Genomic DNA, 25892 nt, shown 5'->3' on the forward strand with positions numbered 1-25892 from the left:
GAGTCCATTCTCTTAACTACCAAGCGAAGAGAGCAGGCCTACTGCTCCTCCTGATCAATCCCAGAATGGACCAAAATTGATCGAACCCCCTCCTCCGACTCTTTTCCCCCAGATTAATCCCCTACCACGCCGCTTCATTTTCTCCTCAATCCCACCGCGTCTACGAGCGACGGTTTCCCCGACACGACACAACACGAACCCTTTTACCCTATGCGATTCCCCTACTCTTAGTTCATTTTCTGAATCGGCGCCGCACCCTAGATGGCGCTCAGCGCAGTCAACATTTGTACCCCGTGAAAGGAAGACATCTAATTTCGGAGATAACTTAAATAAAAGGTAAATCTCTCATTGTATTTTATATTTAACACAATAATATAGTAAAAATAATGGATTATTTTCAAATTTTTAAAAATCAGACGCATAACTATTATTTAATAAAAATTAAAGGTATGATGTAATCTACGTGAAATATAGCTTAACCTCCTTCTATACCATTACAAGATAGATTTCTTTTAACAAAATGACAATATTAAATTTTACTCTTAGATGTTAAAGAATATTAATTTAAATTATATAATTTTAATACTTTTGTATACTAATTTAAATTTTTTTAAAAATTAGATGTAATATATTTTGTGTAAAACCTAACCGTTCATATTTTTGAAATAGGCTGACGACATAACGTTATGTAATATTAATAATAATTCTTTATATTTAATTTTTAAATTCGTTATTGGATTTTAAAATTAAATAATAACTAAAAAAACGATTTTTAAAGATAAAATTAAAAAAAACAATATAATAAATCTTAATGCTTATGTTATTCAAACAAGATTAGAGAATTATTAAATCTAAAACATTCAGTTATAATTTCTTTTAATTTTTTACTTATAAAAAAAATAAAATAAATAATTTAACCTATACATTAATGAATGTTTTTTTTTGTAGAATTTTTATTTAAAACTGTAGATTTGAGGATCAAACAGAAAGATAATTATTAATTCTATTTTTATTTTTATTCATTAATGAACAGCATAAAAAAAATGTTATATTGATATGTGACCTTGAACAAATTTAACTATCACGTTAACATATATTTAGAAAAAAAAAATTAACTCTTCATTCAGTTTGTTTTATGAGGGTATTTTAGCCGCTAAATCACATGACCGTTTTTAAATTTAGTGCAAGCAAATACGAGGTCAGTACATTAGGAATGGATCGATTTCACAATCCGAGTCGTAAAATGTTCGGTGCAATATAAGAAAGACCTTTTTTTACTAATGTACATCTAAGAGATTTCTCGTTTATAGCTGTGATGAGATTTTAACTTAGCTTCTACCAATCATTAAAATATTAATCCCGTATAATATGCTGCAGCTGGTAAAACTGACAAAATTCACACGAGTCTTCTACCCTCTCTTAACACGCGCGCGCGTACACACACATACACACTCTCTAACACACACATATATATATATATATATATGTATATATATATATATATAATTGTAAATTGTAATAATTGGAACAATTATTATATATATGTATACAATAATTGTTCAATATAAAATGAACAATAATTACAAATGTATTTTACAATGCATATTGAACAATTTATTACAATGTATTTTTAAGAGCACACAATTCCGTTTTTGGTTATTTTCTATTTTGTTCTTAAGTGAACAGCTTTTCGACAAATATCTTTACGAAAAAATTAAGAAAATTGCTAAAAGTTTCTTTGAGAAGGTTATAATAAACTTTGGTGTTTATTTTAGTAAATAAAAAAGTTTATACTAATATTAACATAAAATGTTAATTTGTCTTCAGATTATATTTCATCACATTAGGCTATAATTATAAACTGAGTTTTACTTTTTAAATAATGTGTATGTATGTATGTATGTATGTACGTAAGGTGTCATAAGTATAATGACTATCTGCGACTCCATCATTCTCAAAAACAACATAAACCATTCACAAAAAAAAAAACAAAAAACAGCATTCCATGGAAGGTTTTCCAGCGCCTTATTTTAGTGAGCTGAATATAATGTACTGTAGCTGATATTCATCTCAATAGGTAACGCCGTCACTCTAGTCACCATTAAGAATGGCTGTATAGTTGACGTCATTACTCTAAGAAAAAGTAACATTTTATTAGGGGTTTCTTGTATTTCAAACGATTTAAATTTATCATAATCATAATAAAGACCGATGCACAGTAAAGTGTAAGATCATTCATTAATATACCTTTTTCTGCCGGCCTCCGTGGCGCAAATGGTAGCATCTCGGGCTTTGATCCGGAGGTCACGAGTTCGAATCCCGGTCAGGCATGGCATTTTCACATACGCTACAAATCATTCATCTCATCCTCTGAAACAATACCTAATGGTGGATCCGGAGGTTATACACAATAAATGAACAAATAAAAATATATATTTTTCTGATATGAAAGAAAGCATTGTATATGTTACCGTGAAAGACCAATATCTGTGGCAAATGTCGATATTCACCAGTGAATATCGATCGATACATACAAAATACGTCTGTGAAAAACCAAAATATTTGCTTATTCGGACCTTCGTCGGTATATGTTGACAAACACAGATAAGCTCTGGTGGGGGTCGAAACGATAACTAGAAATTAAAAAAAAAATCAACCGATACCAATCTGTAAGGTAAAATAGATTACGAGAAACCATCTTAAAAAAAAGAAGTTTATATTCAAGCCAAACATAACCAGCTTGCTTTTAATTTACGTTCAATATACAAATTATATATGTTATTTTGCAACATTTGAGGCCATTTAACAAATTCACCGCATTCAGCGGTGAAAGTTGAATAAATATATTTTTATATAAAAATTGAATAAAGGGCAAATCTGACTTTTTATTTATGTCGTTATCGAATATCTGTCTATTTATCGTCTGTTTTGCTTCAATAAAAGACCGAAGTTTTTATTTACATTTTACCCATGACGGAACAACTGAACTAGATAGAAGAAGTATGGTCGGAGGTTAAACGTCATGTTGGTCAATAAAAACACTGACAATACGCTTGAGGCTGTTGAAACAGTTTTAAAAGAAAAATTTGAAAACTTCACGGCTTATTGTAATCATATAAAGAAAATCAAGACAACTTTATACAAAAATGAGTGTTTAGTGGATCGCTGTAGATGAATTAGTTATTAATTTAGATGATTCAGATTCATCGCTGAGTGATGAATAAAAAGTTTCGAATGTTTAATTTGTTAATTACTGTTATGTACTTTTTATAAACGATCTTTATGTACTATTAAAAAAAAAATCGGGCTAGACTATCTAATATAATGCTAACTGTTGGTTGACTTTCATATTTTGTTCTTTGCGCATTTAAATTTGACACTTTGTATTCAAATTTCGTTAATAAAATCATTCATTGTTAGTTAGATGATATTTTCCTTTTTACCCACGACGGAACGGAGGCGGTATATGCGTTTGGTGTAAGAGGTTTTGTGTGAGTGTGTGTGTGTGTGTGTGTTTTTGTGTATGTCTGTTACCTTTTTTTTCTGAAAAACTATTGGACGGATTTCGATGTGGTTTTTTCATTACATAGGTATCACCTCAACCCACCGGGTTGGTCTAGTGGTTAACGCGTCTTCCCAAATCAGCTGATTTGGAAGTCGAGAGTTACAGCGTTCAAGTCCTAGTAAAGCCAGTTATTTTTACACGGATTTGAATACTATATCGTGGATATCGGTGGTCTTTGGTGGTTGGGTTTCAATTAACCACATCTCAGGAATAGTCGAACTGAGAATGTACAAGACTACACTTCATTTACACTCATACATATCATCCTCGTTCATCCTCTGAAGAGTTATCTAAACGGTAGTTACCGGAGGCTAAACAGGAAAAAGAAAAAGGTATCACCTCAGAGCATGTTCTTAGATTAGATTTACTGTTATAAGCCGCTAGGGGACGCTACAGTAGATATGTTTCTTCAAAACGGCTTTTGAATGTTTCTAAATATTTTTATTTCATATTTAAATATTTAATTATCCATTTTAATTTCGTCGCGGGTTTTTTAACATCTTTTAATTTAATCACTTGTTTATTATAATTAAAAATTAAAAAAAGAATTTCTTTTACGGTAGCACTGATTACAAATCAGCTGTTGAAAAAGCTTATCTTAAACTCCCATGTAACTAATACTAAGAAGGTAATTGAAAGTAACTGTACACACACACACACACACACACACACACACTGTGCTTTCTCTAGTGCGACGCTATTATTCTGAAGTCCAGGCTGATAACAGCTTGGCTTGTGCAACAGCCTAACGAAATTTGTTATGTGAAGATGTGTAAACTATAACTTAATTGTTGTCGCTTGAAGGCGTACAAAACACGTACGAGTTCTGAAAACTTAAAACTACAGTCCAACCTCTATACAACGAACCTCAATATTACGAAAACATCGATTTTACAATTTTTTTTACTGCACCGTGACATATTAATAAAACTATGTATATAATTACCTATACTTAACGGATTCATACGTCTATATAACGAAATGATGACATAGTACATATTAACATAATTACTATTGTGTGTAGTAACATACAATAAATTTTACGAAATGACATTAGATTTAGTATTTTGGACATCTCTAGGAGTTTAAGGTAGTTACTCTTTTGATTTCCGTACCTAAATTGTACCTGTATACACTCACAAATTATTTTTGACGAAAGGCAAGAATGATATATTGAATTTATATTGAACTGGTAAAACGAAAATTCCTAAGATTCTATTATAACCCTTTAAGAATAAAATTCTAACAAAAGATTTAAACACGTGTTCTGCAGTTACTTTCTGCCTATAAATTAAAGTAGCGGAATTTCCCGAAATACATTACGTAACGCAGAGCACTAAAGTTACTGTACAAACTTTTATTCGTTATCTAAACGAGACATTTATCTACAGTACGAAGACGTAACAAATAAAATTCTTAGAAACACATAACATAACGAACCTTGATATTATAAAATAACGAATTTTCCCGGGATTCTCTATTTCGTTTTATAGAGGGTTCGACTGTATAAAGAATTAAATTTTTTAAAAAATATTAAAAGATACACGTATAAAAATTTTGAAGAGGTCCATTTATTATGAAAAGGTATTGTACATGTGACGGTCAGTTCACCAGGCAGCCAGTTGTCTTTGCCATGCAATGCTGTGCGTGCGCGTGCGCGTGTGTGTATGTGTGGAAAAGTGATTAACTCACACATGCTCAAAGTATTTAGTTTAAATTATGACAGTATAAGTATATATGTAAACATAATGAATTTAATTAAGGAGTGGAAGCTATTTTAAGACTTAATCGATTCTTTGCATCAACACTCTTGAATAACCTACACATATTTTTTATTGCTTTCTTCTTTTTTTTATAAGCATAATAAGTATCAATCTCATCATCGACTTAATTAAAAGCTGTTAAGTTCCAAATTCAATCAGAATCAGATCACCCCCTTCCATTTTACAACTTCCCACTTGATACGGCTAAGTTTAAAAAGAAAAAGTAAATTACGGATATTGATACAACGGTTACCGTTATTATATAAAATTTAATTAAAATTAAAAGTGTAATGAAAATAAAGTTTTATAGTATAATACAATACACACTCAACGGTAGTAGAGAAATTCAGTTTGAAAATAAATAAGTACATCGGTTATAATGTAAATATAAACAAAATAACGGCGTGTTCGATATTAAGAGAGAAAAACAGAATACACTGGAGTAAAATTCCAACTATAGTGCGTACAATGAAAGAATTTGACTGGCTTTAAAACAATAATTTCTTCATTAATGTAAATTAATAAAAATTTTCGGCACGGTTTATTTTAACCCTACTTTTCTATTAAATTTATTAATTCACAGAGTTTATAAAACTTTCTTAGTAACTTAATAAAACTGTTAATGAATAAGTATTTTTATTTTGTCTTCAATCATTTGATTGGTTTCATGCAGCTCTCCAAGATTCCCTATCTACTGTCAGTCGTTTAATTTCGGTGTACTCCATGCATCCTACATCCCTAAAAATTTGTTTTACATATTGCAAACGTTGCCTGCCTGCACAATTTTTCGCAATATCAAAGCGACTATTGCTGGATGCCTTAAGATGTGGCCTGTAACTCTGCCTCTTATTTTAGTTATATTTTTCCAAATGCTTCTTCTTCATCGATTTGCCGCAACACCTCTTCATTTGTCACTTTATCCACCCGTCTTAAATTTATCATTTTCCTGTAGTATCACAAATCAAAACCTACTAATTTTTTCTTCGTTACTCCGATCGTCCAAGTTTCACTTACACATAAAGTTACGCTCCAAACAAATACTTTCAAAAATGTTTTCCTGATGTTTAAATTAATTTTCGATGTAAGCAAAATACATTTTTTACTGATAGCTCGTTTTGCCAGTGAAATTCGGCATTTTATATCACTCTTGGTTGGCCAATCTTTAGTAATTCTACTTCCCAAATAACAAGATTCTTCTACCTCCATAGTCTTTTCTCATCATATTTTTATATCCAGTCGTCCATCTACTTTATTTCTACTACATTTCATAATTTTCGTTGTTTATTTTCGTGCGATAGTTCTTGCGTAGGACTTCATTCATGCCGTTCATTGTTTCTTCTAAATCTTTTATACACTCGACTAGAATTACTATATCATCAGCACCTCTATCTTTTCACCTGCCACTGTTAATTCGGATCTAAATTGTTCTTTAACATCATTAACTACTAGTTCTACATCACCTAATAAATCATGCATCACAATTAAACATTTTTCTTTCAGAGGAGAATTTATAATTTTTTTTTTAACATCTTATAAAAATTTTAATTTTCCACTTCAATAAGTTCATGAGTTACAATAATTAAAGAAAATACTCATTTAATTTCCTGTTAAAATGTATCAAAGCAGTTTAAACATTATTTATTATTCTGATATTAATATCAGAATGAAGAAAGTAAAAAATTAAATATATTTGTTGAGATTTCCATAATCTTTGGTGAAATAATAACAAAAAAGATGAAATTCTGGATAAATTTTAAGCCGTGAGGCATTAACAAACTGATGTACACCCCAGATGTAATATTATTGTTTTTTTTTTGCCTTCAGTCAATTGCCTGGTTTTATGCAGTTCTTCAAGATTCCCTTTCTAGTGCCAGCCGTTTTATTTCAGAATACCCCCTACATCCTACATCCCTAACAATTTTTTTACATATTCCAAATGTTGCCTGCCTGCAGAATTTTTCCCATCTACCTGTCCCTCCAATATTAAAGCGACTATTCGAGGATGCCGTAATATGTGGCTTGTAACTCTGTCTCCATATCCTCTGTCTGTATAGCCATATTTTTTCAAACGCTTCTTTCTTCATCAATTTGCTGCAACACCTCTTCATTTATCACTTTATCCATCCGTCCGAGTTTTAAAATTCTTCTATAGCACCGCTTTTCAAATGCTTCTAATCTTTTCTTCTCAGGTACTCCGATCGTCCAAGTTTCACTTAATATAGCTACGCTCCAATCATGTACTATCAAGAATGTTTTCCTCAATTAAAATTTTTTTTTGATGTAAAAAAATTATGTTTCTGACTGAAGTCTCGTTTCGCCTATGCTATTCAGTATTTTATATCGCTCCTGCTTCGTCAATCTTTAGTAATTCTACTTCCCAAATAACAAAATTCTTCTACTTCCGTAATCTTTTCTCTTCCTTTTTTTACATTCAGTAGTTCATCTATCTACATTTCATTACTTTCTTTTTGCCCTTGTTTATTTTCATGCGTTAGTTCTTGCGTAGGATTTCATCCATGCCGTTCATTGTTCCTTCTAAATATTTTTTACTCTCGTCTAGAAGTACTATATCATCAGTAAATCGTACCATCTTTATCTTTTCAACTTGTACTGTTACTCCGAATCTAAATTGTTCTTTAACATCATTAACTGCTAGTTCTATGTAAAGATTAAAAAGTAACGGGGATGGGGAACATCCTTTTCGGATTTCCCTTTTTTACGGCTTCTTTCTTACGTTCTTCAATTATTACTGTTGCTGTTTGGTTCCTGTTGCTGTTTGTTCCTGTTGTAAATGTTAGCAATTGTTCTTCTATCTACAGAGATAGATAGGGTTCAAATACAGACTTGAACCCTAATTTTTTTTTAAATGCTGAATACTTTATTCCAGTCTACGTTATTGAATGCCTGTTAGTTCTATAAATGCCAAATTTGTTAGTTTTTTTCTTTAATCTTCCTTCCACTATTAATCTGAGGCCTAAAATTGCTTCCCTTGTCCGTATACTTTTCCTGAAACCAATATGATCTTCTCCTAACCCTTCTTCCTCGCTGCTCTCAATCCTTCTGTAAAGAATTCTATTTAAGATTTTTTATGCGTGAGTAGTTAAGCAAATTGTTCTGTATTTTTCAAATTTGTCTGTTCCTGCTTTCATTGGTATCATGACTATAACACTCTTTTTTATGTCTGACGGAAATTCCCCTTTTTCGTAAATATTACTCACCAGTTTGTATAATCTATCTATCGCTTCTTCACCTGCACTGTGCAGTAATTCTACAGGTATTTCGTCTATTCCAGGAGCCTTTCTGCCATTAAAATCTTGTAATGCTTTCTTAAATTCAGATCTCATTATTGTTTCTCCATTTTCATCCTCTTCGACTTCCTCTTCTTACTCTATAACACCAGTTTCTAGTTCATTTCCTCCGTATAACTCTTCAATATATTCTTCTCACCTATCCACTTTGCCTTTCGTATTATAATCGGTGTACCAACTTTATTTAACACGTTATAATATTTTAATTTATGTACCACAAAATGTTCCTTAACTTTTCTGTATGCTCCGTCTATTTTACCAATGTTCATTTCTCTTTCCACTTTTGAACACCTTTCTTAATCTACTCTTCTTTCGCTAGTTTGCACCTCCTGTTTATAGTATTTCTTAATTGTCGATAGTTCCTTTCACTTTCTTCATCACTAGCATTCTTATATTTTCTACGTTACATAAGCTGCAATAAATCCTCTGAAATCCAGGGTTTTCTACCAGTTCTCTTTGTTCCGGCTAAGTTCATTTCTGCTGATTTAAGAATTTCCTTTTTAACATTCTCCCATTCTTCTTCTATATTTTCTCCTTTATTTTTTTATTCATACCTCTTGCGATGTTCTCCTCAAAAATCTTCTTTACCTCCTCTTCCTCAAGCTTCTCTAAATTCCACCGATTCATCTGACACCTTTTCTTCAGGTTTTTAAACCCCAATCTACATTTCATTATCACTAAATTATGGTCGCTATCAATGTCTGCTCCAGGGTAAGCTTTGCAGTCGACGAGTTTATTTTTAAATCTTTGCTTAACGATGATATAATCTATCTGATTCTTGCAGTATCAGCTCTGGCTTTTTCCAAGTGTATATTCTTCTATTATGAGTTTTCAACTGGGTGTTGGCAATTACTAAATTATACTTCGTGCTAAACTCTCATTCTATTTTAGACTTCTAACATTTCACGCTCCGACTCGTAGAATGTTATTTTTTATTTTTTGTGACCCCTTTTTTTAGTAGTATGCCAAACTTACTGCGGAGTTACGCATTCCAAGACCGACAATGCGTGACCATATGCGAAACGATTTGAAAGGTAAATGTTTTCCTCCAGCCACAGTTAATGAGTTGAGTGAAAATGACCTTGATGGAAGTTTTAATGCATGTCAGGTTTTGCTTGAACGCTTTCCGATAAACGATAAAAAGAACGCCATATTCTCAAACGAGAATGCGATTTATCGAAGCTCTTGCAACCGAAATTGTTTTTTCTGGGCCAAAGACAATCCTCACTCTTTTGAGGAAATCGAATACCATCCCTCTCATGTTGTGATTTGGGCTGGAATAACAGCTGAACATCTCTCTTTTTCTATTTAGCGTCCGGAACCGCCTTAAGGAAGTACTTCAGATGATGAATGAGGATGATATTAACATTATGAATAAGGATGATATTAATGTAAATGAAGTGTAGTATTGTACAGCCTCAGGTCGATCATTTCTGAGATGTACGGTTGATTAAAACCCTACCACCAAAGAACACTGGTATCCAAGACATAGTATTCAAATCCGTATATAAGTAACTACCTTTACCAGGAACTGAACGTTAGAACTCTCGACTTCAAAATCAGCTGATTTGCGATGATGACTTTACTAAACCAACCGGTGGGTTACAACTGAACATCTCCTTGGTCCTCATTTTTTTCGGTGGCGTAGTTAATCAACGCAGTTATCTGAGAACGATCGACGAGTGGTTGCTTCCAGAATTAACGGCAAATGGATTGCTGACATCATTACATTTCAAGGTGGTGCTCCAGCGCATTTCGCTTTAAATATCCGCAAACTCCTTCATTTCAATGAAATTTTTCCAAATCGCTGGATCGAATACGGGTCAGAAGAGTTAGAGTCAGAGAGGCCTCTCGCCTTGGCTAGAAGCCCTGACCTCACCGCACCTGACGATGCACTTTGGGGTTTTGTAAAAGAAGAGACCCGAAAACGCAGATACATCAATAACAAGTAACTGAAAGACACTGTTCGGTCAGCTTTTGAAATGATCACTTCTAATAAGCTGTTACGAATGTTAATTTTCACACATGGAGGCGCATACAGCTGTGCTTTGAACACGGTGGAACCCACACAGATGTTTTAGATCCATAGAAGGTGAACTTCCTAATAATTTCATTAGCGTAAAGGGACACTCCGCTCATCCCTTAGAGAGATAATTGATGAAAAAACACATGTTTCAGTATTTTTTAAGTACACTACTCCAAATGTAGTACACAGAATCAATGTATATTAAAGTATTAGTATAAAACAGAAAATAATGAAAATGTTTTGTATTAAATTAATAACACGACAGAACCAGAAGGAAATGGTTTATATAGAACATATAAATATTTAAATAGTATACAGAACATACACATACATATATAAATTACATTTTCTTACATGCTTTTAGTTTGTAATCTCATTAGTTCCATACTGTACAAGCAAGATACTTCTTATTAACCGAAAAACAAAATTTGTCTCTGGTGGCTCGTAAAACTTAGAAATTTAATAATTCATGAACTAATGTTCCATTATGCTAAATACATAAAATTATTGAGTTTATTTAGTTACTGTACAAAAGGGTAAACAGTAATCTGAAACAGTACACTATTTGAATGTTCATACGCAAGGATATCATTTCCAAATTAAAATATATTTCCGTTAGACCTAAACTTGCCCTTCGATTTTAATATTCTTAATTAACTCTAACTGATATCCACTTTGGTATTCCCTATATTTCACCCCCTAGTTTTTAACTTAGGTTCTTCTTGTATCATTCTCCGCGTCATATACCTTTTAACCTTATCATTTTATTCTCGATTCTTCTGTGAAAATAACTTAAAATCTAAAATCGATTTTACACGGTTTAAACAGGAAAAGATTTAGAAATTTATGAAACGTATATAATACTTTACTAATATAATACTATTTTACGTCTTATTTTCTTTCTCATATTTATCTATTTTAAGACGCTCAACAGTTACAACCACATTTTACCAAACAACTTTATTACGTGTATCGATTCTTATCGTCATAATTATTTTATCCAAGACTAATAAACGCTTAAATGCAAGGAACTGCATCTGTCATTATTTAACTTTGATGAGCTCCGGAGCAAATTCATTAAAAGTGAATATGGTTGTTTTAACTTTATCCTTAATTCGAACCGTAACATTTTCCAGGATGAAAATATTCTCCGAGTCGTTCCAGAAACTATAAACCCGTTGTTAAATACAGGACACGATTTGCCGTAAAATCGAAGACCAGAACACACGTTATGAATATAACTACGCATTAAAATATCAATAGAAACAGGTTAAGAATTTTGCAAACCTTTATATCATGAATCCACCTGATGAATATTTTCCGAAACGAACATTTTCAGCTCGTTGATCTCAGTTCTTTGTTATTAACGAATACAATCTTTTTTTAATCGCCAAAATAGTTCGGTTCGAGAAAGAAAAACTCCTTTATTTTATTCGTTATTCAGGGTCTGCCAAAAACAAATTTTCAGATCATGTTCTACAGGTGAATATAATGAAAAAATTAAATCTAAACATAGATCTGTAAACGCTTTGTTTTCGAGTTACGGCTAGCGAAAAATTTCGCCGGATTTCAGCTCTTTACAAAAAAGAAACTCTACTGTAATTTTTGGGACCCAAATTAACGAGTAAAGTTAGTGGTTTCTAATGTAATTTTAGAAACAGTGCTCCCAGAACTGTAACTCTAGTAGTTTTTACGGTATCCTACGTAAAAAAAAAATTCGAGGTGGAAAAACAATTTTTTTTTTAGGTTAATAGAAAAATAGTTTTGTTAAATGATTAACAAATGCGAAAGATTTAGTAACAAAGTTGGTAGAGAATTTAATTCTGAGAAAATTAGGACAAATAGGCTCTAAATACAAAAAATAAAAACCTGTAAAATCGGCTTTTTATTGAAGCAAAACAGACGAAAAATAGACAGAAAATCGTATTAAAATCGGTATTTGGAAGCAGAAAGAAATTTTTATCACGTTTAAAAGATATATTACTTTTATTCCATTTTTATTAAAATTTAAAAGGAAAAATACAAGAGATTGCCAATTAAAGTCTCCTTCTGCGATTAACTGAATTCGTTTACGAGATAAAAATATTGAGAAAATTACCAACGTTGGTAATTATTAACATTTACAATTTGTCAAAGAATGGTTTCCGTAGCGATCTGACACAAAAATACTATTGTAGCTACAGTAAACAGTAAAGGACAAACTCTTAACGCAATGCAAATTAACGCTTATACAACTTTTTGAATAATGATCGCTTATTAACCTACCAAGTTTTATCGACCTTAAAATCGTGGAATTCCGTATGTTCATCGACGAAATATCAGTTTAATACAACCTTCAGGAATCAGAAAAAATACTGGAAGCTTCATAAACGTGTTCTTTAATTCCTTACTGGACTTGAGAATGATCATTACAGAACTTTTTTCAGAAAAAAAAAAAAATTCATTGGTACACGCATTTATTAGAAACCGGTCAAAAAAAGATAAAATACATCGGAGTAGTTCTGCTGTTATGAATAATATACGTCTGTTTACCCACATTAATTGAATGTTAATATTAAGTGGGTTAACTGAATGAAGCATTTCTCACACTATTTCTTTAATACTTTCAAATAAAACTAAAAATTCCAAAATGGCGCCCATTTAACTTTTTAATCGATTGAAGCCCAATAAATGTTTGTTTTATGGAATTATGTTTTAAATGATGAAATGTTAAGCCTTTTATTTTGAAAAAAAATGACAACTTATTTGGTAAAATATGTTAATAAACAGATGTGGGTGAAATTGTTAAAGTGGATTGAAAAATTTATGGTCAAACAATTTTGTTCCTGGTTTCACTTCCTTCAGGGACTGGATTAAAAATCTATTTTTATTATTAATAATAGAAATAGGCACAAATTTGTCAGAGATGGAATTCGGATTTGAACAAATAAGGTGATGTTATTTTACCCGTTCACAATAAAAGCTTAAAATTTTATCTAATAAAAGCAAGTCGATAAAACTAATATCTATGGACATTTAAACTTTTTAATCAGTTATAAGTGATTAAAAAGTTTAAATGTCCGCCATTATAGAATTTCTGAAAGTAAACTTTTCAAACTTATTTATTTTGTAGAAGGTGTTATTTGGTATATGTATAGAAATTTAATTCAAATATATCAATCCGTTCTTAAGATAAAATTTTTTATTGAGAAAACTCATAACTCTAACTCCAGTTAGACGGAGAGTGAAGAGAGATATGACTTGTCCACATAATCTTTCTTTCTTTTTTACTTTTATGTCCTGAATAAATCCCTTAAATTTGCCCTATACTTCTAAATAGATACACGTATATTGTATACCGGGTGATTCAATATGGACTTCACAACCTTAAAAGCATATTTAAATTTATTTAGAAAACATACAGATTCGATTGAGATCTCATTTCATAGAAAAACACATCAAATCTGTTTCAACATTAACTTTGGTTTGATATGCAATGTGACATAAAATTCACGTGAAGTCGATTACATTCCAGACTGTAACCTACAAGCTGGGCGTTACCTCTGGAGATGCGGCGTAAATTCAGTCTTAGCTCAACAAGATCAGTAGGTAAAGGCGGTACATAAAACCGATCTTTAGTGAAATCCCGCATGAAAAAGTCAACAAGACTTCGTCTTGCTAATAGTAGTGGCGTCCATCTTGGTTATCATCATCTAACTGAGGAATTATAAGATTTTGAAGCACGTCCACAAAAATGATACCATTTACGGTTGCTTCCTGGAAGGAGAATGGGCCGTACAGTCTTTGTTTGCTTAAGGCCCAAACAAAATTGACTTTAGAGCAAGTATAAATGTGTTGCAAAGTCTAATGAGGGTACCGCTATCCCATATTCGGCAGTTAAGAGTGTTCGTACACTTTGCCACTCATGTGAAACGTTGACCTATCACTAAAAATGACATTGTCTGAAAATGTATCGTTGTCTGCAATACTATTATCCATCATTTCCACACAGAACTGCGGTCGATCGATCAACTTTGCCGTCAAGTTCAATGTGTTGAACCGCAGTTAGTTTGTATGTCTTCAAGTCCAATCGTTTACATAATACGAGCCAAACAGTCGTTTGTGGAATGCCAGTTTCACGCGACGCACGTCAAATTGAATTATTCGGACTACGTGTAAAGCTTTCTTCGAGCTGTCCCACAACAGGTTCAAGGATGCGTGAGCAACCTGGTGATTTTCTGTGTTTAACAGAACAACTTGTCTCAACAAAGGTTAGTGCCAAGAGTAAACCATATGCCATGAGGCTCCCTACAATACTCTCTATGAAAATTACGTTGAACTGCAAGTTTCTGACTGCTAATCGTGAAACCAAAACACACAGCAAGCACGTTCCGGACCGGTAAATATATCTATTTTTAACAACATCGGTGACAATGCTAGAGGCTGAATTCGGTACTAATAAACTACGTGGGTCAAAACTTCGTCAAAATTTCGAAGAGTTGCCCATCTCTCAATCGCGGAAGAGGCTTGAGAGTCTCGCGATGGAAACATGGCAGCATAAACGAAATACCACGACTAAGGGAAGGTCTTTGTTTAATTTTATACAAGACTCGTGGGGGGGGGGGAGATGGTACGCCTGAATATCATTTTTAAGGTCAACAGCGGCCCAAGTGCTTACAAACCAAGTAAATTTGAAACAATATCTATTCAGGTTCCGCCTGGCAACTGCTACCAGGCTACGGGGAGGTCCAGTCGAATATGATGTTCGACTGCCGCGTTCTTGTGGGGGGGGGGGGGAGGGGTTACAACTCGGACCACCCTGGAACTTAGAGGTCAAGAAGAATATTGGCCCCTCATAAGCGGCGAGTCAGTGTGGCAAGAGCCTCACTGACAGACCATGTGGGAGTTCCTTGATGCAGTTACATTATTAAACCGGTGTCAATAGTTTGCTTAAGGAGGACTTAACCGCATCACTGGAAGAAGCTACCCTTGAGTAATGATCGACCATCGATCTATAGCTCCAAGTAGTTATAAAGGATGGACAGGTACTCGCTGGCTTTCAGCGATCAAGGCGTGGCAGCGAATTGATATCCTTATTTAATTAAATCGACGAGATACATTTTTAATTTATAACGCTCATATATTTTATTATAAGACGGGGTGCGCCTACCCGTTTAGAGAATATATGACTTATGAACGGCTGAACGCAAAAGGAACTGGTGTAATAGACCAGGCTTATACAGTTCACGCAATTTATTAGAAACTAGGTCGCTTAAACTGTTTCAAGGTACAGTAGCTTTTCGCGGCACGGACATTCGGTCTCATGCTTTAGGGCAACCGAATGGGATGGCGGCGGAAGAAATGTCAGTGAGTCAAAACTTGATATGTTTTGCTATGAAATGAGAGACCTCAGTCGAGTTTTCTAAATAAATTATTATGTTGTTTTAAAATTGTGAAGTCATTTTTTAAACACCCGGTATATATAGGTTTGACCACACGAAATCTAAAAATATATTGAGATTACCCAGGATCCTTTTTTCTAACAAAACGTAGTAACCTGTAATACTTAGAAGTAACTCAATGAGGAAAACGCAGAGTTATTTAAAAATAACCTTCAACTTGAAAAGAAGAATTGCATGTTAGACCAAGATTTAATGAGAAGCAATAACATCATGTAGCATGAAACGATATTATATATGAATATAAATAAAAATTTACGTATTTTAACCTACATTTAACTGCATTATGTATATATATATATATATATATATATATATATAAACAGAAAGTTAGGTCAGGCTAAAGCTAGACTAGTCTAGACTGAAATTAAGTCTCGAAGATAGAGTTTCTTATTGCTGCATACTGACTTGCATGACAAATAATAGATAAACATCAATAAAATAAAAAAAATACAAAGAACTAGATTAAAGAAAAAAAAAACAATAAAGAATAACACAAAATAAAATAAATAATAGAAATTTTTTAGTAAATAAATAACTAAATGATTTATGACATAAATTATTTATGAAAATGTATTCATGAATCGTAAATTTAATCTGATTATAGTTGAATATTTTACCGTAAAATAATTGTTTAAATATAATTGGAGCGCTACTAGTCCAGGTAGTATCTGTTTTAAAGTGGCCATAACTGGACTTTTTCTATATGATCGCTAATTTTTGCTTTAATGCCTCCGGAATATTATGAGAAATGATTATTTCGTTTTGCGCAGTTTAAAAAGGTGTGCTTAAATGTTTATTAAACGAAATGTAAAAAAAAAAAAATAACAAAAATATCAATTTTTTCTACTATTTCCCTAGATAACTCGGTAACTGTTCATTTTAGAGTAAAGATCAAGAGAAAAAGTTTACCTATTAAACTTTACAAACGATGTTATCAAATGTAAATCAAAAAATATGTTGTTATTGATTCATAAATAGCATAACTTTCTTCGTTGGATCTTAAATAGGAATTAATACATCAAAATAATTTCTGTAACCTTCGGTCGAAATAGTAAAAGTCATACTATGTACACGTCATACAAAAATGCACGCTCATTTTAATTGTATAAATTATATTTTATAAATATTGATTGTTAAAGCAGATTTAGGCAATTATACTAAAATTTAAAAATTGTGTTATTTCAATAAATCTGAAAACCGATTATCTTGGAGTCTGCAATAATTATGGCACGGCGAAAAAGAAGATTTTCTATATAAATCAGTGTCATCTTTTAAAGAAATTCTAAAAGAGCTTTGACATATTATTTTGTAATTTACTAAGTTTTTATTTTAAATTTCAATAATATTTTAAGAAAGCATTATTTAACACAGTTAACATATTCATTCCAGCCGACCAGTGTATAGATTTCCCATCTTTTTTTTCTTTTTATTCCGCTTTAAAAGTCATTATAACGTCATTATTTTTTAATGAAATGAAACAAAAAAATTTTTCGAGTGCTTTTCATAAAATCATGTGAAAAGTTAGATCGATTAATACATGATATACAAAATGAGGGCTCCTGATTATCGAAGAAAAACGTACGTTATGTCTCACGAAAACTACAGAAAATTATTAAAAAATATTACAAATTGGCGTGAGGGTTCCATGTGTTAAGCTGGTGTACCCGCAACGTTATATGCACTAATGATTTCGACAACAATGCACTAGCTTTAATGTATAGCAGGTGATTCCAAAATTATTCGACCGCTAATTCTGACACGATGTGTTCAGGTGATATGTTGGAAAGCATGCTTACTGAAAATCAGATGACTGCACCCTTAGCTGATTCATCCATGCATTTATCACGATGTTGTAAAGCCTCCTCCGCAGGCGGGAGATGGGCAAGTGTCCGAAATTTAGAACCGGTGCATTGCGATCACCGCTCCGCTCCGATACTGGCCCGGCTCGAAACTGCATCCCAAGTGACTCGGCCTTCCTACGTCTTCACAATTTCCACATGGCCGCCCAAACTTTCACCACTAAATCGATTGGGAGAGCCTTTCCCAAAACGATAGTAGCCTCATAGGAGGTTGTTTTAAACCAATGCATACAATTAAGGCTCATCGCTGCGTGCTCCTTAAATTTTGAATAAGTTCTCGATTTCTGTCCAACCTATGCGCCCAAACGGACACAGCATAAGAGGTCATACTTTCGAAGATATTCGGTACACCATATACAAATGACGGCCCGGCAGCCCGTAATCCTTCCGAGCAATCCTGCGAAGCTTGTGCACCACAGAGACGCTACTTGAGGCATCCGCCGCTACTTGTCTAATGCGGTTGCTAAACGGCAACTTTTCATCGAACAAAACACCTAGGTACTTATGAACTCTAACTCGGCTAATTACACAGCCTTTACACTTAATATGCGGGTTACGAGTGTACGATAATTTGTCTGCACCCTTTGGAAGCATAAACTTCGTCTTGGGCATAGAATTCTTTAAATTTTGTATGTCCATCCAGCCATCTGCGGTCGACTAGGCCTCCTGCGCCCGGTCTTTTTGCTGTGGTCGTGGATTACCACGAACTAAAAAGAGACAGTCATAGGCGAAAGCACGGGCCGTGACCCCTTTTGGATATGTAAATCCCAGAAATCTGTCAAATGCCACGTTTCACAGCGGGGGTCCGAGAACTGAACCCTACGGGCTTCCCGTGGTGACAGATCTTTCCACTTTCCACAGTCAGGTGCGCATCTCTAAACAGAGCCGTATGATTATACAAATAGTCTTGAACTACGGCCTGCAGGACTACGGGAACATTGCAGTGTTCCAACTCTAGAGGACTGAACTCCATGAAATGCTGCCTATATGTCTGTAAAACAGAAAATTTTAATTGTTTTAATATATTTTTCATGTTGTTACCAAATAGCTGGCATTTAAAGATTGAAAATTGTCACCAGGTATTAAATCGATATGAAAATTTTGCCCTTCACCGAAGATATTTAAATGCAGTCGGGGGTTCTGAATAGTAATTGTTCTGTATTAAAGAGCTCTTTAAATATTAAATAACTACATTTGAATATTTTCGTTGAAGGACGACCTGGTAAGAAATTTTAATCTTTAAATGCCTGCTATTTCTACAACATGAAAAATATATTTAAATATTAAAACTGTTCGAAAGTTGATTGGTCACCGATTATTTAATTTAATTAAATACTGCATAACGGTGTTTAATCCTTTATTTCCATACCTTGTTTTGTTCTTTTTTATTTGCTTTATTATCGTTTTTTTAGTTCAATTTATTAATTTTTTTTTGCAGTCGTGTTTTTTTTTTTAATTTTTGTAATTGTTTTTATTATTTTATTACTTAAGTTACTGAAAACAATAACAAAATCTATTGGATTTTATTACTTTACGTATACAAATAATAGTCTCATTAAGATATTACATTGGAAGAAAAAAATATGAAAATACGTAAAATACTCTCTGGATTTCAAAAGCCAATCTGTTGCTCATACTACGTCACATTTATAAATAATATTTTATAATTTTGGTCCGTTGAACTCACTATAGTCAAATACATTTATAATTTTTTTTAAATAAATGTTTCTTTAATGTAAATAGGTTACGTCGATCTGCTTAAATAATCGTGGAGTCGGATTTTTATTCATTCTGAAATAAATCTTTACAATTGCAACTGTATTCAAAACTTTCTGGATAAAAATGTAAAAAAAAACAAAAAAAACAGATAAATATAAAAAGAGATATTTAATTTCACTACTGCAAACGTCGGTTTGATAATATAATCTTATTTACGTCTAAATTATGAACGTCCCCATGAAATTGTTGTGTCCAGCGGAATTTTATCATTTTATAAATTTTTACATAGCCTATAATTTAAAAAAAATATTTATGAAAACAATTTTTCGTTATTTCATGTGGGTTAAATGGAATTAATACGTTATAACGCGCTCGACAAGATGTATTTATAAATTTTTCAAATTAAATGCATTCGTGACATAATGTTTTAATGAATATTTTAAATTCTTATAAAAAGTAAAGACAAGAACAAGCTGGAAACTCTTTACCGGCTTTTCCATAAGTTTTGAAACAATCACGTAACAGGGGAGTTACATTAATATTTGCTATTTGGATCAACAAAAGATCACCGAATTCTTGATCAAAGAACTTTTTTTTTTAATAGTTTAAATGTATACTGCAACGAAATTCTGTCCCTCTAGGTAAAAAAAAAATCACCCGAGAAAAAAATCTGGCTTTCTTATTGAAAAATTCTCACCTATCCTAAAAACTGACTGGCATATAAGAAAATACGACTTATATTTCAAATCGATTATTCGAATCACCACCGGAAAAAGAAAATAAATTTTCTTTCCTACCTTTATAATGGTTTCGGAATAACGTGTCAAAATTTATTTTTACAAATAGAAGGATCAATGATTTGTAGCCAAATATAAATATAAAATTTTTTCTACTTTTTTTAAATTGTAAAAAAATGTTTATTTTTAATGGAATATAGTCACACGTATGACCTTGAACCTTTCTTGAAGGTAATACGGCTAACCATCAGTGGTAGTGTTGTACTGGTGATAGTGTTATCCAGAAATAGTGTTATACGAGTTCGACGTTTTTAAGGTTATACAATATTCCTGGAATATTTATATTCTAGGTCATTTATCTCGCAAACCATGGGAAAGAGCATACAAATGTACAAATGACTACACTATCGTTTAACACTATCCCTGATGGTTAGCCGTATGACTTTCAAGAAAAGGTCAAAGGTCATATGTATGACTATATATTCCAATGTAATATTTTCTTCTTTTCATTGGTAGGGTCAAAAATAGGTCATCCCGTATGAAAAAATCGTGTTAAGCTTGAAATAACAATCAAGGTAAGTTCAAGGTCAGATACAATGTCTCTAGAGGTGTTCCTCTCTAATGTAACTTTTGTTTAGGTAATTTTTTTGTATTGTGCTACTTTGCGAGAAAATCACCTGAGACGATTAAAATGAAACACTGCATATATAATTTCATTAGAATCTACATATCTCTTTTTACTGTTTTAATCTCCGGAACCATCGTAAGATATTACTCCAGAGGATGAATGAGGATGCTATGTATGAATGTAAATGAACTGTAGTCTTGTACAGTTTCAGGTCGACCGTTCCTGAGATGTGTGGTTAATTGAAACCAAACCACCAAAGAACACCGGTATCCACGATCTAGTACTCAAATCCGCATAAAAGTAACTGACTTTATTAGGATTTGAACCTTAGAACTGTTGACTTCGAAATCAGCTAAATTAGATTCTACATATCTGATGATCTACAATTGTACTATAAATTAATATACAAATGGTCTGAGTCATTCTGCAAATAGAGATATTTGGAAATCTTAATGAAATATGTGTAAAACGTACTAATTGTATAGGTACGTAGGACAGTTAATTGAAACAATTATTTTTTTTACGATTAATTTCCTTTATTTAATGCTTTTTTCATTAGTTTCTTTTTTTATAGAAAATAAAAAATACAACTGTAATGATGTCGGAGAAAATGTATTACTGGGGTGAAGATAAAGAACAAACGATCGACCCGGATCATACGTTTATTGAATTTTCGGCCGGACCGCGTGTAGAAACTACGCCAGCGCCGCCTCCTGCTGTCGGAACTCAACCGCCAGTTGATGAAGAAAGAGGTGGATGGGGGAATAAACTGGATTTCCTTTTCTCTTGTATATCCGTTTCAGTCGGTCTCGGAAACGTTTGGAGATTTCCTTATCTCTGTTACAAAAATGGCGGAGGTAAGTAAGGTTATGTTGTATTACTGTATTAAAGATTATAATAAAAGTAGTATTACGCAATTTTCATTAAATTTAAATGTAACATATGAAATCGGCTGTCTCTAAAATAAACAGGAAACGACGTGAAACATTTTTAATTTTAATTTACACATAGATTAACTTTCTGCAGTTCGTTTTTATGTTCATCAAATGAAAACTTCCTTCTTTTCCCCCAAATATTGATGAATGAGGAACTCAAATACACCGGGCAATATTTAAATATGGAAATAGTTTCATAAAGAGGTATTTGGAGACAGAAAATATGGGGTTAAAATATGGGGTTAGTTAAAAAAATCTACGTTATGCTGGGTCCGCCATATATAATCAAACTTAATTTTTTTTAATCGGAATGTGGACATATGACACATTATGTTGACTTAAAATTTTAATAGAAAAACAAATGTGAAACCCGTTTTTCTATTAATGCCTTCATTATCGAGGCATAAGCATTTAAATTTGTAATGACGAAAAATCGTGTTACAATAAAACGGGCTGCATGAACAGTTTTATTGTATTTTACATTCATAATGCAATAACGAATTTTAAACAGTGTTATAATATTAATGATAATAATAAACAATAACTAATAATTAACAATAAATTAAACGGCTATATCAACCGATATTATTTTCTAAATAAAACTTAAGTTTCAGTGTTAAATTATCAACTGATATTTGTTACTCTTCATCTGTTAAATAACAACAACGCAGTTTGTATTACGTTGAAGCAATGCAACATATTAACTCCTCGTTACCCTTTTTATTTCAACACTTGTAATGGTAAATCTGATAGTACTTGTAAAAATTAAGCTGCAGGCGTAGCGGTTCAAATTTCTTTTTTGTGTAAGTTTTATTATTAGTTTCCTCGTTCATTTATTTAGTTTTATTATATACTAATTCTTCAAATATCAATGGATTCTTCATATGAAACAGAAAGAATAACTCTGTCGATGATGTACGGTACGGTGACAAGAGTTCGGCCTTTGCAAGTGGTCAAACCCCCAGACAAGCTAGGACGGGGTCGAACCCCCAGAGGTCGAAAAGGGATTATTCCCTTGTTGTTGGGTATGAACCTTCCTATTTAAACAAATTTAAAAACCCACCATAATGCAGATTTTTTTAACTTTGTAGAACCCCATTTTTTCTGCCTCAAAATACCTCTCAGGATAAAGATGTTTCCATATTTAAATATCACCTGGTATATACACCCGAAAGCAAAAAAATTAGGTGAAAATACAAACGTATAAATCAGGTTTCAAGATGTCTCTTCCATCCATTATAGGCAAACATTCTTCTCATAAAAAAAAATCAGTATAAATATAGACTTTGAAACGCTGTGATTTTTAATCACACGGCGAAAAATTTCACCTAGATTTCTGCTATAAACTTTTACGGACATAAATTCAGGAAAATTTGCGGTTCTAAATCTTAATCTTAGGTAGTTTTTCGAGAAAATTCATATAAAACTAAAAATATTTTCATAACAAAAGATTTTTTGTTAGTTTACAAGAAAGGAACAAATTTACAGAATGAGTAAAATGATTGGCGCACCCTGTCTACATACTAAAATATATGACTTGTCAATAAATAAAATTTATTCCGTCAAGGTCAGCAATTTGCTGCCAAGCCTAGGTCGCTGAATGCCAGCAAGTACCTGTTCATCATATTATAGCTCTTGGAGCTACATTTGACCGATAGCCAGCCATCTCTTGAGGTAGCTTCGTAAAACAAGTGGTAGGAATCTCATATCCCTTAAACTACGGATGCCGGTTGAACAAAGCAACGGCATCAAGGAACTCCCACACATCCGACAATGCGGCGTGAGCCGCATTGACACGCCGCTTATGACTGGCCTATTTTCCCCGTAACCTCTAAATTCCAGGATTGCCTGAGTTCTGGACCCCCAAGAGCTGGGCAGTCAAACATCCTGTGTTCGTTTGACTGGACCTCCGCGCAGACGCACAGTTCGTCACCTGTTAGGTGGAAACGAAACAAATATTGGTTCAAATTCGCGTGGTTGGAGAACACTTGGGCTACCGTTACCCTTAAAAACAAACTAGAGGCGTACCATCCCCAAGTCCTGTATAAATTTATACAAGGACCTACCCTTAGTCATGGCGTGCCATTCTTGCTGCCATGCATCCATCACGAGGCTGTAAAGCCTCCTCCGCAGGCGGAAGATGGGAAACTGTTCCAAATTTAGAACCGGTGCATTGCAATCACCGTTCCGCTCCGGTGCAGGCCCGGCTCGAAACCGCATCCCAAATATCTCCGCCATCCTGCCTCTTCGAAATTTCCACATGACCGCCGAACTTTCACCACTAAATCGATTGGGAGATTTTTTCCCAATATGGTGGTAGTCTCGTAGGAGGATGTTTTGAAAAGACCAGTGCATACGATTAAGGCTCAGCACTGGACACTTCTTAACTTTTGAATAAGTGCTCGATTTCTTTCCAATCTATGCGCTCAAACGGACGCATCATAAGAGGTCATACTTTCGGAGACACCTCGGTACACTATGTACAAATGATGGCCCAACAGCTCTTAATCCTTCCGAGCAGTTCTCCTAAACTTGTGCATCACAGAGACGGCGTCCGCCGCTACTTGCCTAATGTGTTGGAATTGCTGCCTCCTTGTCAATTAAAGTAGCCAAAACATATTTACAGTCGGCGTTTTCTACATCGGAAAGAGCATTTAAGACGCAATCCTCGGTGCCAACCCCTTTCATGAAGCCGTATTGGCCTCAATTTAGAAAATCGTTCACATCGAAATTTTCCCAGAGCCGTTCCACAACCAGCCTTTCAAGCAACTTGTCGATTACCGGCAATAGGCTGATGGCTCGATAACTCCTGACCTTACTCGTATCCTTTCCTGATTTTAAGAGCACTCTCACTAAAGTCAACTTCTAACAAGTCGGAAAGGAACCCCAGCTAAGGCATCCCTAGAACAGGCTGTCAAGTGGCACTATTATGACAGGCAGCAGATGATAGAATATATCCGGTTCAAGCTGTTCAATCCCCAGTGCCTTTCTCAGTGTCATTCAAGAAACCACTCGGTCTATATCTATGGATCCACAGCCCGTACGCCAGGGAACGGTGTCTCACCCGCCCTGACACCGACCTCCGCTTCACCCTCCGGAGCATTTGGAAACAGAGTATCCAGGAATGCCTGGTACGACGCCACAGATGTTAACGTGTGATCCCGGCCACCAAACCCGCATCGAACACTGGACAGCACGTGCAAGGGCTTTGGCCGGTAACATGACTTAGCGAGCTGCCAGGGTCTGCGTTGCAACTCGCGCATAGAGTCTTGCCAAAATTTGTATTTCCTCGGGGCCTTACGGGCCCTATCTCAGGGCCGCTGAACTCGCTTTGCTCGCCATTCCCGTGTTGCAGGGGGTACATGGACACCCGTAGAGCTCACTTCGATCGCCATTCACATCTACCCAGAGGGGTCTGCCCCCTGGACCCTTGCACTCTTCGTTATTCTCACGACTGTGAAAATAATACTGATAAATAACGATTAATCTATTCAGGCTTTATAGAAACCTGAAAAAGAAACTAAATTACAAAATATAAGATAATAGTGTCTATGGTAACTAAACTAAACACACCTTTGTCGATGAAATATTCATAACTTATTTTTATTGTCATGGAGGCAGAAATATAATAATGAAGTAAAAGGATTAATCTACTTTTCCTTAATGAATATCTTTAATTTAAAACTTCACCCTCCTTGGCGACCAAGAAACAATGAATATTTTAAATATTTTAACCTTCAAGGAAGCTAGGACCTCAGTCTGTGGCTTAAAACCTTCCAAAAAGAATTTATCCTGAAAATTTGAAAGCAATCGATCGGTTGGTTCTTTTCAAAATTATGTATACCTAAACACCTTCTCAGTTACGGGAGAAACACGGGTGAAAATTGGGTTGCAATTTACGGAGTAGTTTT

The 25892-nt window shown here is 33.7% G+C and overlaps 1 protein-coding gene across 1 annotated transcript in view; it reads left to right on the top strand.

Annotated features, from left to right (window-relative positions):
- Positions 1-256: 256 nt before the first annotated feature.
- LOC142323004 (sodium- and chloride-dependent GABA transporter 2-like) overlaps positions 257-25892 on the top strand; it is a 140055-nt gene continuing 114419 nt past the window's right edge. Inside the window, exons 1-2 of the mRNA XM_075362098.1 lie at positions 257-336; positions 21621-21903. Of these exons, the coding sequence (XP_075218213.1) occupies positions 21642-21903 (262 nt within the window). The 5' untranslated portion in view covers positions 257-336; positions 21621-21641. The remainder of the gene's footprint in view (positions 337-21620; positions 21904-25892) is intronic.

Source organism: Lycorma delicatula, chromosome 4, assembly GCF_047948215.1.
Source record: "Lycorma delicatula isolate Av1 chromosome 4, ASM4794821v1, whole genome shotgun sequence".
Classification (NCBI taxonomy): Eukaryota; Metazoa; Arthropoda; class Insecta; order Hemiptera; family Fulgoridae; genus Lycorma; species Lycorma delicatula.